The sequence below is a fragment of the Muntiacus reevesi genome, chromosome 3 (assembly GCF_963930625.1).
Source record: "Muntiacus reevesi chromosome 3, mMunRee1.1, whole genome shotgun sequence".
Classification (NCBI taxonomy): domain Eukaryota; kingdom Metazoa; phylum Chordata; class Mammalia; order Artiodactyla; family Cervidae; genus Muntiacus; species Muntiacus reevesi.
In genome coordinates this window covers 107,239,621-107,256,737 of record NC_089251.1, presented here as the reverse complement: position 1 = coordinate 107,256,737, position 17,117 = coordinate 107,239,621, and the positions used below count along the sequence as shown (strand labels likewise).

The window sequence follows — 17,117 nt, the reverse complement described above, 5'->3', positions numbered from 1 at the left end:
AGTCCTTCCAATGAATATTCAGGGTTGGTTTTCTTTTTTAGGATTGACTGGTTTGATCTTCTTGCAGTCCAAGAGACTCTCAAGAGTCTTCTCCAGCACCACAATTCGAAAGCATCTGTTCTTTGCCACTCAGCCTTCAAATTAGTTATTCTCATTGCCATTGTTATAAAAAATCTCCCATGTCTTACTAGGATTTCTGTGTGATTTTCTCTCTGGGTACCATGCATTTATTCATTCCTTCACTCGGCAAACAGATGTCAAGTTCACACCCCATCGTCTGAAGCCCCGGGTCAGACCCTCTTTCACATCCAAAATCCCTGTAGTTCCCGACTACAGTTCCTTGACTTGGCCACAACTGGTGGTCAGTCTCCCCCTCACATTACAGGTGGGGAAACTGAGTCCCAGAGAGTGGCGACCTTCCCCCTTTATCCTTCTTCTGATAGAAATCTGTGCAGCTTCCCTTGTGAGACGTACCAGCATCTTCACCTCCACCCCTGGAGAACCACTGCTCTCACATCAAGGAGACCTGGGTTGCTGGGCTGTTTCACTGTGGAGTCTGGTGCAGTGGGGCACCTCCTCTCTTTATATTCAGAGCCCCGGATCCGTGAGGTTGGGGCTGAGGCTGAGGGTAGGTAGAGCAGGGGTCTGAGTCTCCTGTGGGAAGTTGGTGGGAAGGGCCCTTTCCTTTTCTGAGCTTACCAGTAAGGTAAGGAGTCTGGACCAGACCATCTGTCTCATTCCCAAAGGCTGTGATTCTGTGCGCTCTGCTGCACCTCCAAGAACCTGGGAGGAGCCAGGTGCACCTCCCACTGAAGAGGCAGAAAGAGAGGCAGGGGAAGAAAAGGCTTTCCAGAGTCACCACTCGGCTCTTCTTCCACCATCAGACTGCTACTTGTGCGCCTACTATGTGCACTAGCCTCAGCCAAGGATGCTGGGATGGGTGGCTGGGGGCAGGTTGAGGGGCAGAGTTTGGAGCACAAGCCTCAGGGTCATCCAGACCCAGACTCCGATGCAGGTCTGCTCTTCCTTACAAGTTGGGTGACTGCGACGGCCACCTCCCTGCTTTGAAATACTACCTGACACTTAGGTGCTCAGTGAGTGCACACCCTTCCCTCGAGAGAGAAACCACTCTTCTTCCTCACAGGGTCTTGCCCCAGCTCTGCTCCCACCCCAGTGAGCGTTCTTGTATCTTGCTCTGGGGCCCCTTGCATCCTGGCCCAGATCACAAAGTCATCGTCATTAACCAGAGCAGAGCCCTCCGGGCCCTCACGGAGGAGGACAGGCAGGGGAAAGGCCCGTGGGGTCGGAGGGGGTCTGAGGCTTGGCTCTTTCACTTGCTACCTGGATCCCCTTGGGCATGTCACCCTCCTAGCCTTTATGTTGGAGTCCATAAAATGGGCACAGTAATTGTCAGCTCATAGATTGGGGGTGAAGTGGGTTTGATCCCTGGTTGGGGAACTAAGATCCTACATGGCATGTGGTGTGCTCAAAAGATTACAAAAACAAAACAGCAATGCTCTGTCTGTCCTCCGCTGAAATGGACGCAACGAAGCCCCCTCTCACATGCGCCTGCTCCCAGGGTGCCGTGACAGAAAGCCGTGTTATCTGGCCTGAGATCCCCTTCCAACCCTGTGAGGTGGGGCAAGTGCTGGTGCCTCATCCCTGGGCGGTAAGGAATCCAGAGGCTGGGCGGGAAGCCTGGCACACTTCTGTTTTCAAAGCTCACACTCCCTCATGCCCGTCCCCAGCCCCCCATCCTCACTGCACACATTCTCCTAAGTGCTACCGCTGTGATGCTGGTCTCTGCCCGGGGGGCCCTGGGAAATGACTGGCAATGAGGATCGCGGCCTTTGTAGCCAGAAGGTGGGCTTAAGTCGTGGGGGTCCCTGCCTGGGGATGAGGGAAAGAGACACACCAGACTAGACAGTGGCTCCAAGGCTCCCAGACAGAGGGCATCTCGACATGCAGGGCTTGGAGTGGAGAAGGTCTGGTGTAACATCGGGGACCAGATACCAGTCGCCCAGGGGCCCCCCAGGCAGGGAGGGACCCCACGGGGTCTCTGTCAGTGGCTCTCCTAGGGCTCCCCCGGCTCTCCAGCCGGCATGAAAGCTTTGTACAAGATAGCACTTCCCCACTTCCGCCCCTCTGGGAGCCAAGCAGGAGGGCTGTCCCTGAATCCAGAGAGAAGCCCACCTCCTCCAGGGACTCATCGCTGGGACAAACTGGCTCCCAGAGCCCTGGGCGGGGCTGGGGGGTGGGGGGTGGTGGGGGGGCTTCAGCCTGGGCGTGGAAGGAGGAGGGGAGGCGCTCTGCCTGGTGTCCCACCCCCACCCACGCCCTCTCCCCAGGTACCTAGCCAAGCTGTCATCGGTGGGAAGCATCTCCGAGGAGGAGACGTGCGAGAAGCTGAAGGGCCTGATCCAGAGGCAAGTGCAGATGTGCAAGCGGAACCTAGAGGTGATGGACTCGGTGCGCCGCGGCGCCCAGCTCGCCATCGAGGAGTGCCAGTACCAGTTCCGGAACCGGCGCTGGAACTGCTCCACGCTCGACTCGCTGCCGGTCTTCGGCAAGGTGGTGACGCAAGGTGAGGGCGGGGCTCGCGGGGGTGCCGTCTCCTGGGGAGGGCGGGCAGGCGGGGAGGGGCGTCACGTTCTTGAGAGTAGCTTGACCGGTCCATCACTCATCACAGGATGGCAGGTGGAGGGCCGGGATTGAGCAGAACACAGCGGAGGCGGGGGTCAGAGGCAGGAGGGCCTTCGTTCACTGACACTGTAGCGCAATACTCCGGGCAGCATCTTCAGTCCTGGGGTCATCATCCCGTTTCAGAGTTAGAATCCAAGGCCTGGGCAGGGGAAAGGATGCAGCTGCCTGGAGCTCCTCAGAGGGTGAATAGCAGAATCAGAAATCAGATCCAGGGGCCTCCAGACCTCCAGCCCCACGCTGTTTTTACCTCAGAGCTCAGCCTGCCTTAGGCAAGACCGCCTTGTTCCTCAGTACCTTTGACAAACGCTATTGGGAACCTGACCATGCCCAGCTCTGAGACCCCGGAAAGAACACCACCCGGATCCCGTCCTCCCGGGCTCAGGTCAAGGCAATGCTGACAGCCCAGCTGTGGCAGTGGCCCTCACACCCGATGCACCAGCAAGGGACCAAAAACTGTTGACCTGTTTTAAGTGATACGAACTCATCTGGCCCCTTGAGATAGGCTTCCATCTTGCAAATGAGAAACTACGGCACCCAGAGGCTAAGTCATGTGCTTACGGTCAGAGATAAAAGCGGCTGAGCCAGGCCTTGAGCCCACGCGGTCCAGCTCCAAGTTGCGCTGTCTTACCCACAGTGAGGGGACACAGGAGCCTCAGGAGCCCGGGGTGGACCTGGCCCCAGCCAGGGCAGGTGCTCAGGGGGAGAGCTTCCCCGAGGAGGTGGGCCCTCGGATGATACCAGGAGCATGAGAAGGCTTTCAAGCCAGAGGAAGGTGGGCCAGGGCATAGAGAACGTTCCAGGCAACTGGAAGACTCCCCAGGAGGGCACCGGGTCAAGCTGCTGTCCTCCAGGGCGCGCTGTGAACCAGCTTCCTCTTTTTCTACCACTTCCTGAGTGTGAAACTGACACTCTGGGTCACGGACCGTCCACGGGCCCCTTGATGTGCCCGGGCAGCAGGAGGGTGTTCCTGGGCCAACCTTTGTCTTGGCACCTGCAGTCCTGGAAGGCTGGCACTGCCGGGCTTGTGGCAAACCATTTAGATGTTGTTGGAAACCGACTGCGATAGAAATTTGGAAGCTTTTCTCCTGAGAGCTGGCAGGGGCCAAAAAAGGCACGATCGTGCTTGGCCCAACTGAACATTGCTGCTTCGTGGAAGGAGCAGAGCCCCAGGGCGCAGCCGGGGAGCCGAGGCCCTCCCGGGACCAGGGTGTCTGTCTGTCTGCTCAGGCTCAGCAGCAGGCCCTGGGCCTGGGAAGCCCCTGGCACACAATAGGTGTTCTGTGTCCCAGGTGGGTTGGTGAACAGATGGGCAGGGTTTCACGCGCCAGGCCCTCTCATAGCCCCGTGCCTTTGCATATGCTGTTCCCTCCATCCAGACACCCCGTCCTCTTTCTCCACCGTCTTTGTCTTTCTCCCTCCTCCAGTCTTCCCAGCTCCTGCAGGCAGGGGCGTTGCTTTGTTCCTCGGGGCCCCAGAGCTCTTTGTTCATTCTGGGGTGTTTCTTCCCCCCTTTTTTGGTAATTGTTTTTTGATTTAATTTCAAACTTAGAGAAAATTTGCAACAGTAGTACAAGGAATTCTCATATATTCTTTTTTTTTTTACGACTTTTTTCTGATATGGGCCGTTTTTTAAGTCTTCATTGAGTTTATTACAATATTGCTTCTATTGCTCTGGATCTTGGGCTGCCCTGAGGCATGTAGGATTTTAGCTCCCCAACCAAGGATTGAACCCATGACTCCCGCACTGGAAGCTGAAGTCTTAACCACTGGACCACCAGGGGAGTCCCCCCAAACACACTTTATGAAAAGATTTCTATGTGACGGGTTTATTCAGTCAGCTTTCATCTTCCTATTTTTTTTTAACTGAGGAATAATTAACATGCATTATATTAGTTTCAGGGTATAATATAATGCTTCAATAATATGTATATATTACAAAGTGATCACTACAGAAAGTCTAGTTAACATCCATCACTACACAGATGTAGACTTTTTTTTCTTGTGGTGAGAACTTTTAAGATCTCCTTTCTCATCCACTTTTAAACATGATGTACAATATTACTATCTACAGTCACTACACTGGACATCACGTCCTCATGATGCATTTATTTTTATAACTAGAAGTTGGTATTTTTTGACCCCCTTCACCCATTTTGCCCTCCTTCACCTCCTGCTTCTGCCTCTGGCACCAATTTGTTCTCTGAATGTATGGGTTCTGGTTTTCCTATGAAGAATTGCCATCGCCTCTGTACCTAGATTCACCAGCTATTTACATTTTAACCCATTTGATGCATCAATTTCTCTCTCTCTCTCCTTCTCTCACTCCCTTAATACACACACACACACACACACACACACACACACACACACTCCTGTCTACACCATGTGTGCCCACACGGTTTTCAGTACACCTTTCACACTGACCTGTGCTGGCTTTCTCCCCCACCCGACCCCCACCCCCCCCATCCCTAAACCTAGAACTCTTTCAAGGCAAGACAGATGTCTCATTTACTGGCTTCCCAGCACATGGCCGAGCCTGGCATGGAGGATACAGTCGATGGATGCCATCCAATGGCAGAGAGCAAGTCAGGGCATGGACTCAAGGGGCAGAGGAGGGGAGGCGTGGATCGGTGCAGCCTGAAGCAAGTGAGGAACCCGGCTGAGATGTGCTTTCCTCACCTGTGTCTGCGCCAGGAACCAGGGAGGGGGCCTGACCCTCCCAAGCAAGCTCAGGGAGACGCCGACACTCAACCAGGTTTGGCTGGAGGCTGCTCGGGACTAAAAGTCCAAGTGACTCGGTCCAGCGTCCAGTCTCCTCAGGGCTGAGTCAGGGCAGGCACTCACCAGTCCGATATACCAGGCCATCACACCAGGTCAGGGCCATCATGTTTTGGAGGAGTCTGAGCTCTTCCCACCCATCCATCTCCTCACTGTTGCATTTTCCATTTTCTTCCCTAGTAAAATGCCTCCTGGGAAAGCCTTACTCTATCCCCACTGAACAAGAAAAGGGACCTGTCCCTCCCAGGGTTGATGAGACTCTGGGGAAAGAGCGTGGGCAGCACGACCTTGGGGGAGGGACCGCCCTCTGAGCCTCGGTGTCCTCACCTGTCAGTGGGACCCTCCCCTCGCTCACTCATAGGACGTCACCATCTAGGGTGGACCTTGGCCCCAGAAAAGCCACCCATCATCACCAGATGCTGTAATTTTGGGGGCAGCACTGGCCTGGGCAGGCGTCTCTTACAGTTCCCAGGTTTTGGGGTCAGGGAGCTTGGCCGGTTCCCAAATTCATGAGCTGCCTGGCTGGGGTCATGACCTCAGACCTGGAAAGGTAATAGGTCACAGATCCCTCTAGGAGCCAGGCCATACTTGGAGGAGAAGAGGAGCCCCATTTGTGGAGGGCACTGCCTCACGGCCAGCCACCCTCAGGACAGCTCCAAGTGTGTTAGTTTTATTCCCACGTTATAGCTGAGAAAGGAGGTGCAGCAGGCAGAGGGTGCAACTCACCCAGATCCAGACCTGAGCCAGGCATGAGACCCTGGGCAAGGTCATCCCCTGTCCGAGCTTCAGCGGCATATCCCTTGGAAAGGGGGTGAGGGGGCAACCCCAGGCTTCCCATCAGGATTCAGAGGTGATGTCTCCAAATGCCTGAATGACTCCCGGGGGTGGGGACGGCTCTTCCCGCCAGCGCTGCCCAAGGCGGCACTGCTCTAACCCTGCACCCCCTCCAACCCCAGGCAGTGGGCCCCCCTCCGCTCCTGGCCTACAGAGGCAAGACGGATGGTGACACTGGTGACCCATGAGGACAGTGTGTGAGGCAGGGCCAAACCACGCGCTCTAGGCTGAGACTACGCCAGAAGTTTGGTGAAGTTGGCAGGGGGCGGGGGGCAGCCAGGAATGGGGCAGCCGGGGGTTCTTGGCGGGGCAGGCACTCAGGGCCAGATGTGGGATGGCCTCTGTGCGGTCTGGTCACTGCCAGATCCCCACGCCTGGGGCAGCATCTGCGCACGAAACTGATAAACATTTGTGGAAGGAATGACGAAAGCCCAGGGCCTGAGCAGGGAGGGAGAGGCCGTGAGGTCTGGTGAAAGTTCAGGGTCACTGTGAACAGGATGGGCGGGGGTCTCTGAGCAGGGCTGGCCCAAGCAGGATGCGGAAAGGTGGGGAAGACGCCAGCTCCTTCCCTCTGTGGCGGGTGCTGGGCGCCCCCCCCCCGCCTCTTTGCACCCCACTCTGTGAGCCCCACCGCACCCCTGTCCCGAGAGAGCGGGCTCCCTGAGGTCTGCGGCCCTGTCAGGGCCTGGCTGCCACCTGGACAGGTGATGAGTTGTAGCCAAGTGAAGCTTCAGCCCAGGCTGTCTTTCTTGTCCCCGAGTTCAAACCTCAGGGCATCTTTTTTTTTTTTAATATTTATTTGGTTGTGCCGGGTCTTAGCTGCATCATGTGGGATCTAGTTCCCTGACCAGGGGTCAAACCCATGCTCCCTGCATCGGGAGCTCAGAGTCTTAGCCACTGGACCTCCAGGGAAGTCCCGGTGCCTCTTCCTGGAGGCAGCATCAGGCCGGAGGTGGGGAGCAGATGCTTCTCTGGGCTGCGACTCACTGACACCTGTGCTGTCACCTTCGTCCTCAATGTTGCCACCACGTTGGACCAGAGAAGGCGACGACACGCCTGTCTCCTGGGGACCTCTCGAACCAGCCTTTGGTGCCATCAGATAAGTCACAGGAGGCCTAGGGAGGGGGTACCCCGGAGATACTCCGCACTAGGGGTTCCTTGGGGACAGGTTCCTCTGGGCCTCCCTGGTGCTGGCATAGGGCCTGGCTCACAGCAGGTAACCATCAGGTGAAGGAGGCGGTGTCTCCACCTAAGGAAGCTTTTGGCCCAGTGGTCAATATAAGGACAAGTGGCCCTCGGGATATAACTGCTCTACTGATACTTGTTAGTAAATGAATAAAACGGCACTAATTTCACCCAACAGTAACATTCACAGTAGCTATTGTCTCAAGCTCGTACTCTGGGCCAGTGACTAAGCATTTCCTGTGTTTGACGTCAGTAGATTTCCAGACCCACCTGAAGAGGTCAGGACGATGTCAGCCCCATTCTTTGGACACGAAAACCGAAATCTCACATCTAGGGCCGAGACCTCAGGCCTGCCTGGCTGAGCATCCACGCTCCTCCCAATAACCCCTTTCCACTCCCAGGGAGCTGAGAAAGGCCTGTCATTGCCAGCTCTGTACTGGGAGGCGGTGAGGGATAGTGTGGCCCCTGGAGCTTCCCATCTGGCTGCAGACAAGCCACACAAGACACTCAGAAGCCGAAACAGTCAGAGTGGAGAGCCAGCCAGCGAGGGCACCCGGGGTCCCGGGACTCCGTGATAGGGGGTGGGAGGAAGCGCCAGGGCCTGGCCTCCTGGGGCAGCGTTATCTTCCCCATGTTAGAACTGGAAAAGGGCACGACATGGCTCTGTCCAGCTCCAGCGCCTTTACTCTTTCCCCGGTCCTACACTGTGTTGTAAATCCAAAGAGGCTTCCTGGAGGAGGTTTCAAGAAAAAAAAATCCGCTTTTGCCAACAAGATAGCAAAGGAATTGGACAGGCAGACTAAGGAGCAGGGATGGGGAGACACCCAAGGTCAGGACTCTCTCGGAGGCCAGCCTGCCCTGCCCCTCCTCCCTAGGACTCCCGCTGGGCGCGCTTCGGAAACATGTGAGTTATGCTCGGAATGACAGTGCCACAGGACACCTGCCTGGCGCCCCGGGGGATCCCCATGCCCGCGGTTTCCTCTCCAGCCCAACTCAGCCTCTCTTCCAAACACTCCTTCCTGCTCCAACGTCCTCCTTCCAACATCTGGGGAGACAGTGCGCGTGACGTGCTCGAACACACAGGCCCTGGTTCCTGCTTGTCCTCTGGCTGACTGAAGGACCCTGGATAAGCCACCCAGCCTCATTTTTCCCTCCAGGAGCAGAGCTGGAGATAGCTGGGTGGCTCAAGTCATCATGAGCACATGGACAGGCCCTGGCACGTGGGAGGCCCTTGGAAAGGGTAGTTATCCCTGGATCCCGAGGACAACTCTGAATTTCCCAGCTGCAGGCAGCCTTCGCTCCTTGGAAAAGAGGGCAGTGAGGTGGGACCCAGAGGACGCTCAGGATTGAGACCCTTGGAGCCAGGGAAGGAGGTACAGGAAAGAGCAGGAAGAAAGGGGCTGGATGTGGAACGGAGCAAACGGCTTTATGGAAACGGCAGGAGCTGCGAGCAGCTGCTAGCCCTCTCGAGTGCTCTGCCTTCCCCTCGCTGGTTCTGCCATCCCAGGAGGACAAAGCCAGGACTGTCCTCCCCCTGCAGCTGGCACGCGCAAACCCTCAGACCAGTTATCTACCAGGGCGCTGGGGAGCTCCCCTCGGCGGCCCTCACCGCTGCACCGCAGTCCTGTCCTGTGTCTCAGCGGTCTCTGCCGGGTGTCCCAAGGGTGAGCAAGGCTCCAGCCAGGACACAGGGGAGGAGCTGGGAGGAGCCACAGCGCTGGAGTCAAGGGACGGGGACTCAGGGCCGCTCAGAAAAGGCCGCCACAGCTGCCATCAGCTCTCAGGACACAGCGGCTCGATCACATCCTCCAGGCCTTGGGGGCGAGAGGGGGGGCTCCTGTGCTGAGCACTGCTCACCATCCCCCCAGGAAGAACCCATGAGGGAACTGGACAGGTCCCACAGCTCACAGCTTCGTAAACGGAGGTGAGATGAGATGGGCTGTTTATGCCCGAGGACTCTGGGCTCCTCTGAGGGGCAGGACCGTGTCAAGGTTGAAACACTGGAGCCAGGCTGGCCGAGTCTGAATTCTGGCTCCCCCGCTTCCTGGCTGGGTGTCCTTGGACCAGTCGCCTCGCCCTTCCGTGCCTCAGTTTCCTCATCTGTAAAATGGGGAGCAAAAGTCTCTACTTCATGGGGTTGTTGTGCTCAGACAGCGCCCAGCACAGAGTGAGCTCTCTCTAAGCTTCAGCTCATGCTATTATCTTCATTCCAGAACCTCTTCTGTTCCACCCAAGCAGTAGTGCCCTTGCTACCAAGGCCGGAACAAGGGGGCCTGGAGTTCTGGCAGATGGGTGTTGGTTGGGGATGAGGCGGGGGTCTCCCTGACCACCTCACAGGGCACCCTACACCCAAGGCGACTAGCATGCAGGGGAGAGGGTAGGCCCAGAGCTTGGGGCAGGCTAGGGGCTGCCTGAGGGCCCAGAGAAGCAGAGGAGACAGGACCGCGCCCGGCCAGGAGCTGGGGCCACCCTGCCAGTCCCTTCCACCCTACCTCCTGCCTTCCCTTCCCCCTTGGTCTTTGGGGCAAAGATTTGTGCTGGTTCAGGCCTGGAAATACCAGAAATACCAGAAACTAAAGTCGTCTCTCTTTGGGCGGCCACAGCACAAAACCAACCAACATGATCCTGCTATTAACCTCGATTAACTTGGAGAGGATTCCGTCTCAGGCTGTCAAGGCCCCCGTGGCTCTGGCCAAGCCCCCTCACGCTAGCCCAGAGTGGCCAGACCACGGTAGCGGGCAGGCCATGGGGAGTGGGCGGCGGGCACGATCCCTCGCTCGAGGGCCAGACTGAGAACAGGGCGTCCTGTGCCACGGGGGCCGGGGCTGCCCCCCACCCCTGCCCACAGACGCGGGCACACAGGAGGTGATTGTTTCCGCCTGACCACGGCGACTGCTCCCCGGGGCAGCCAGGAGCACAGGCCTGGGTGTCGCAGAGGTAATTGCCAACCACGAGCCCAAAGCCTGCCCCCTCCGCTCCTGCGGACACAGACACTCCAGCAAGAGACAGAGGGACAGTCACGGGCACACAGAGGCCCTCACAGGGCCCAGGAGAGGTGCAGGGCCCGTCTGGTCACACACCCAGCCAGCTGTGTGCACACACGTTACACACACACACACACACACACACACAGAGATATACCCCTCTCCCACCACCCCCACCCCCAGAAAGAGCCTGCACGGCAGCTACACCCCCTGAGGCACAGTTCCTAGGAGGATAAAAACACCCATTCAGGCGAGAGACCGGGCAGACACCAAAATAGGACCACCAAGAAGTCAGGGGGCCGAAGGGAAGAGACAGGGAGCGAGGCGGATGGACCGGAGCTTGGGTCCTGGTTCTGTCACTTCCTGACCGGCGACTGGGACCCATTTCCCCCTCCCCAAACCCGCACCGGGCCATCTGCGAAAGGGGCAGCTCTCCGGAGGTAGAGGGCACCCCCTCACTGGCAGTGGTCCTGCCTGGTAAGCAGTGGGACCGTTGTTATTGCCATTTACCCTCAAAGGTCTAAGGGAGCAAGGTGGTCTCAGAAATGGGCCCAGCCTCAGCAGGGAGGGGCTAGAACAGCTTCGCAGGGTGGGGGACCCTCTCGGAGACTTTAGAAGAGGCACAGGAAGAGCCAGGCAGACAGGCCCAGCCTGGGTCTCCTGCAATCTTGGTATGTTAATTCACCTCTCCCAGCCTAGCATCACTCATCTCCCGGAGAGGCCGTGAGAACAGGATCTGGCTCAGAGCACTGAAGCTGGACCGGTACCACTCAACCACGAGCTGTGAGGCTTGAAACAAGCTGGCTCATCTCTCTGAAAATGGGGATGATAGGTGTACTCACCTGACGGGTGTGGGGCAGACAAATGCCCGGCGCATGTGAAGACCACAGAACAGTGCCCGGCGGGTGTTGATGTGCCCGGCCGCCGATGTGCTGAGAGTGTCAGCTCAGCCTGACACGTGGCTCCACAGAGTTGCTGCCTTGCTGTCTGTCTCCCTGGCCGCCATCGTCCAGGAGGGTCCCATCTCCCCCTCCCCTCTATAAAGGAGGGTGCTGGGCAGGAGGAGCGCTGGGACCCAGCCCTGCCCCCCTCTGCCTCCCACAGGGACTCGGGAGGCGGCCTTCGTGTACGCCATCTCTTCGGCAGGTGTGGCCTTTGCGGTGACGCGGGCGTGCAGCAGTGGGGAGCTGGAGAAGTGTGGCTGTGACCGGACCGTGCATGGGGTCAGCCCGCAGGGTGAGTGGAGGCGCTGGGGAGGGCGTATGTGGGTGGCCGGGGTAGGGGGTGGATGGGGCGCCTGGGCCAGGCCCTCACTCACCCGTGGTCTTGGGTGACCCCCCCCCCACCCCCCGCCACCCACCCAGGCTTTCAGTGGTCAGGATGCTCGGATAACATCGCCTACGGCGTGGCCTTCTCCCAATCATTCGTGGACGTCCGCGAGAGGAGCAAGGGGGCCTCGTCCAGCCGAGCCCTCATGAACCTCCACAACAACGAGGCCGGCAGGAAGGTAGCGTGGGCCCCCCTCCCCGCCAGGGAAGGACAGGCTCGGCAAGGTCCCCAAACGCTCCCTGCCAGGCCCCTCCTGTGGGGCGCGGGGTGCAGAGAGAGGGCAGACAGGTGAGCAGGCCTCACGGAGGTGTGAGGGCCATCCACACGCGTATGTGCACACAGGCGTGTGTCTCCATCCCCCCATCACACACACAGCCCCCACCCCTGGCTCTGCGCCCCTGCCAGGACCGGGGGCTTGACTGTGACCCCGTCTGCCATCTCAGTGCCTACTCCTCAAGGTTCCCGGAGTGACTGGTGCAGCAGCCCTGTCCCAACCCCCCACCCCCGCACATCAGCTGTCACTGTTTCCACCGACACTGCCCTTTGAAAGGTCCCTCCTCCATCAACCCCAAGCGGCCCCGACGCCAAGGACAGTATCTTGGACTGTTCCCCGCTTAGCTGAGCAGCTCCTGTGGCATACAGAAGGGGCTTAAGACAGAGGAAGAGCCCCCCCCCTAAATCTTTCTCCCACGCGGCGGCACCCCAACCTCGCCCGCCCCCTTCCGCGGTCCACGCCCCACCCCGGCGGCCCCTCTCCCCTCCCCCTCCCCGCCCCTCCCCCACAGCGCCTGACCGCCCCTCTCCCCTCCCCTCCCCCGCAGGCCATCCTGACACACATGCGGGTGGAGTGCAAGTGCCACGGGGTGTCGGGCTCCTGCGAGGTAAAGACGTGCTGGCGAGCCGTGCCGCCCTTCCGCCAGGTGGGCCACGCCCTGAAGGAGAAGTTCGACGGCGCCACGGAGGTGGAGCCCCGCCGCGTGGGCTCCTCCAGGGCCCTCGTGCCGCGCAACGCGCAGTTCAAGCCGCACACGGATGAGGACCTGGTGTACCTGGAGCCCAGCCCGGACTTCTGCGAGCAGGACGTGCGCAGCGGCGTGCTGGGCACGCGGGGCCGCACGTGCAACAAGACGTCCAAGGCCATCGACGGCTGCGAGCTGCTGTGCTGCGGCCGCGGCTTCCACACGGCGCAGGTGGAGCTGGCTGAGCGCTGCAGCTGCAAGTTCCACTGGTGCTGCTTCGTCAAATGCCGGCAGTGCCAGCGGCTGGTGGAGCTGCACACGTGCCGGTGACCGCCGCCCGGCCTGGCGCCCAGCGACCGCCTTGTGGCCCCGGGGAAGGCCGATAATTTAAACAGTCCCCCCTGCCAGCCGCCACCCGCCCCAAAAGATACTGGTTGTTATTTTTTGGTTTGGTTTGGTTTTTGGGTCCCTCCTGTTATTTATTGCCCGAACCGGGCGGGCGGCCCCAAGGGCACCGACCCTGGGGCAGCCCTGAAACCGGGGCCTTTGTGGCTGCCACTGACCAAAGGGATTTTGCGCGTGCCTCCGGCTGTCCACATGTGGCCACTGCTGACCACTCACTTGTTATCTGTACCCGTTTTTCTACTTGCGGACTTCAGGTGGGTAACGAAGAGTGTCCCAGCCACCCGTGCCGACTGACCCTGCCGTCCAGGGAGACGGGTGGCAGGGGAACGGTGCCATCTAGATGGCAGCCGCACCCCCCCCCCCACTTACACGGGGGCCCCTGGCAGCTTCGGCCTCATCATCTCTCAAGCCCCCTGGAAAAGGAGTGGGTAGACACACCAGGTCTCCATGGGCAGCCGGCGGTTCAATCTCTGTAGGCCCCTCCAGGCAAGAGCAGCAGATGAGGCCAGGACCAGTGCAGGCTGCAGCACCCCGACCCTCAGAGAGCCCTCAGAGAGGGAGACGCCCCCCACTCCCCCCAGTTCCCCCGGTCCCTCCCAGACAGGAGTACAGCTGCAGCCTGGATCGGAGACCCCAGCTCGGCCTTCACGGTTACTCTTCACAGGGCTGCTCCTCCGTGAAACTAAGAACGTTAGTCATACACGGGAAAGGGCCATGTGCAAAAGCCCTCACTCGACTCTCATTTCACTCTCTTAACCAAATCTGTTGAGCAAACACTGTTCTAGGCCCTGTCCTGGGCCGTCTCACTGGACGACCGTGACAGTCCTGGGAGGCCAACCAGACAGGGACGCACGCTTGTGCTCGTTTCACAGGACGAAGGGCAAGGCTCGGCTGGGTCCAGGACCCATAGATGCGGACACGGAGCCAGAACAGCCCTCCAGCCAAGCCTCCTCCTGGGGGCCTGTTCCCAAAGTCCCAGAGACTGTAGGGCCCCCTTGGGTCTGAGACTTGGGGACGGGACTCCAGCAGCAGGAGCCACAGACCACAGGCCGAGCTGGAGCCCACGTGGTTCCCCAGGGAGGGCAGAGTCGGCTCAGAGGGAAGCGGGGGCCAGCAGCCAGGCTGACAAAGCGAGGTCTCAGCACGGAGGCACCCCTGCTCCCAGGTGCCGCGGGGTCTGAAGCAGCGCCCTCAGAGCCAGCCCCACAGCCTAGGCCTGGCCCTGTGCCCCTGTCAGGCCATCAGGAGCCCAGCCCAGACTTCTGTGGGCAGGGCCTGCACATGGCCAGCCCCGGCCTGACCCAGCCGCTTCTCAGGTGGGCTCCTGACCCCCTGGGGACCTCACTCCCAGCCCGCTCTCCAAGCTGCCCCGACATGGAGGCTTTCTGCTCCTGGTTTGCGGTCTTGGGGTTCAGGATTCCCCCTTGCAGGTTCTCAGACTCCCAGTTGTTGGCTCCAAGATTCAGTATCTGAATTCAAAGCCCCAGATCCACAATACAGGCTCTGGCCTGTTAGACTCGCTTCTCCGGGCCTGGAGGTTTGTGCCTCCTGGTGTTGGCTCCCTCACGAAGACAGGGTCAACACCCTTGGCCCCTAGCCAAGCTCTCTGCTCAGTGTCCATCCGAGAAGAAGGCCAAAACCAAGTGAGATGCTGGACCCACATTCAAACTTAGGGATAATCTTGGGGCAGGCAGGCTCTGATGTGGATGAAAGCTGAGCTGATTCAGTGTCCCCACGGTTAGCTGCCCAGCTGGGCTCACTGCTCCTCTGGCGGGCTCTGCTCAGCTGTCTGCTCAGCGCCAGGGAAAAACACTATCCCTCACTGGCACGGGCCAGACCCACACAAAGGAAGCGGTGAAGACCCCTCCCCCACCCCAGGTCCTGTCCTCAGAGGCAGGGGCATAGTAGATTCCGGTTGGATGCCGGTATGATGTGCACTGCCCCAGGAAGGCACAGGGTCTGTGCTTGTTCACAGGCTTCACCTTTCCACCTACCAGGGGGCTCCTCAAAGCTGATCCTCCTGTGGCTTTCGAAGGGTGTAGCCTCAGTGAAGCAGACTAGATTCTAGCAACCTCTGCCCAGCCCCTACCACTGCTGCCACCAGCACCCCAAAGGGCTCCACGGCTGCAGAAAAATGGAGCTTCGTTGGACACATCCCACTCCAGACTGTCCAAATAAAGAGGAACCAGCACAGGACTGAGACAGTCACTCACTCTGGAGGCAGGCCAGAGGGTCCAAGCCCTGCCCGAAACCCTCCCCACTAGTCCGATCACAAGGCAAGGTGTCCTCTGAGGCCTCGGGCTGGACGAGTCCCAGCTCTGGATGCTGCTACCCCCTGCTGCCCCCGCCCCATGCCCTGACTTTTATACTAGGCTCCTTGCCTTTGTGACATCCTCATGAAATAGTCTGGTGCACGATAAAATGATTATTTCTTTATCTCGCAATTGTGGCAGTGACTTTTTTTTTTTGGTAGAAGGACCAGAGAGACTTGGGGAAGGACGTGGGAAAAGCAGATACACAGTAGCCAATTCTATATATGGGGACCCTCTTTGCTCCCTCTCCTGAGTCAGTGATTGGATGGCTCTAAGGACCTACTGGCCTGCTATCTGGAATTCACCTTTAACATTCAGAGGCTGTATCTGCATTTCACCGAGCCATGATCAACTGTTCAAACCTTGGCCTGATCCAAGGTCTCAGAACCCTTCTTGGGCATTGATGTGAAAAGGAGGGACAGATACAATGGACAGAGGAGGGTTTGGTAAAGTGGTAGGGATTGAGGAGGTGGGGGACAAATGGAAAAGAAGTTAGTTCCTGCCTAAGGACACAAGTATTCAAGGCCCATGGCTAAAAGTAAACTCCAAGTCAGGATGAGGAGTCTGGATGGAAAAGTCCACAGAACTCTGTCACAGCTGGGGCGAGGCCCAAGGTGGCCTCTCAGGAACCCAAGTCCAGTGGATGAAGTCCTCATCCTTACCAAGGGGGCCATGGTCCTCCACCCTCATCCCCACCCTGGTGTGGATTTGCTGCACAAATCCACACCAGCATGGAAAACAGTGAGGCTACTATGTGCTTGGCTTTCCAAACATTTAGTGGGGTATAAAAGGGCCAAAGCAAAGTGCTTTCAGGATAGCAGGGCTACACACAAATTGGTGAAGGACTGGGGGAAGGGATTGGGTCCAGAACAGGACACATCCTCAAATCGTGGTCAAATCCTTGCTGATACAGAGGGTCCAAGATGGTGGAGCAAAGCGGTGGAGATGTCCCTGCCCAAGGACTCTCTAAAAGCGGGAAAAGGACCCAGGCTTTGCCATCCAAGGGGCCTGGGTTGGAATGCCAGCACTGCCACTTCTTCACTACATGGAACCTTGAACAACTCATAGTCCCTCTCTGGAACTCATTTTCTTCATTTGTAATATAGGGCTGTTCCCCCTGCCCCAACTTCATTCATCATATAGGACTAAATAACGATAGAACCTATTTCTTGGGGATGTCAAATAAACCATCTTGGGGATGTCAAATACGACATTTGTTGTAAAGTTCAACAAATGACAGCTGCTACTATAAAGATCATTATTCCCTTTTCAGGAATGTCGTGGGCAGTTAAGGTAGCTCTAAGACTGAGGGAGTCAGACAGAGGATGAGACGAGGAGGAGAGCAGACTGTGAATGAGGCCAGGCGTTGAAGGCAGGTGTCCCAAGGCCGTGGTCCTGCTTTGGCCCCGTCCCTGACTGAGCTCAGAAGCCGGCGGCTGGCTCAGGGCAGAGACCCCCAGGCAGGAAAGAGAGGAGCCAAAGGATAGGGACACCCAGGGAGCAGTCAAGCAGTGGTAAAGCTGTCCCTGGGCCCCAGTAGGAGAGGCTGGATTGAGGTCCCAACGAGGGTGAGAAGCAGGACTAGGACAGGGAGGGCAGGTGAAGGAGGTGGTCAGGAGTGGAGGGGG

At 58.4% G+C, this 17,117-nt stretch overlaps 1 protein-coding gene across 1 annotated transcript in view; it reads left to right on the top strand.

Moving 5' to 3' along the window:
* Positions 1 to 15,565, top strand: part of WNT4 (Wnt family member 4) — a 28,443-nt gene extending 12,878 nt beyond the window's left edge. Inside the window, exons 2-5 of the mRNA XM_065927508.1 lie at positions 2,349 to 2,584; positions 11,589 to 11,720; positions 11,849 to 11,991; positions 12,635 to 15,565. Coding sequence (XP_065783580.1) covers positions 2,349 to 2,584; positions 11,589 to 11,720; positions 11,849 to 11,991; positions 12,635 to 13,102 — 979 coding nt within the window. The 3' untranslated portion in view covers positions 13,103 to 15,565. The remainder of the gene's footprint in view (positions 1 to 2,348; positions 2,585 to 11,588; positions 11,721 to 11,848; positions 11,992 to 12,634) is intronic.
* Positions 15,566 to 17,117: the final 1,552 nt, after the last annotated feature.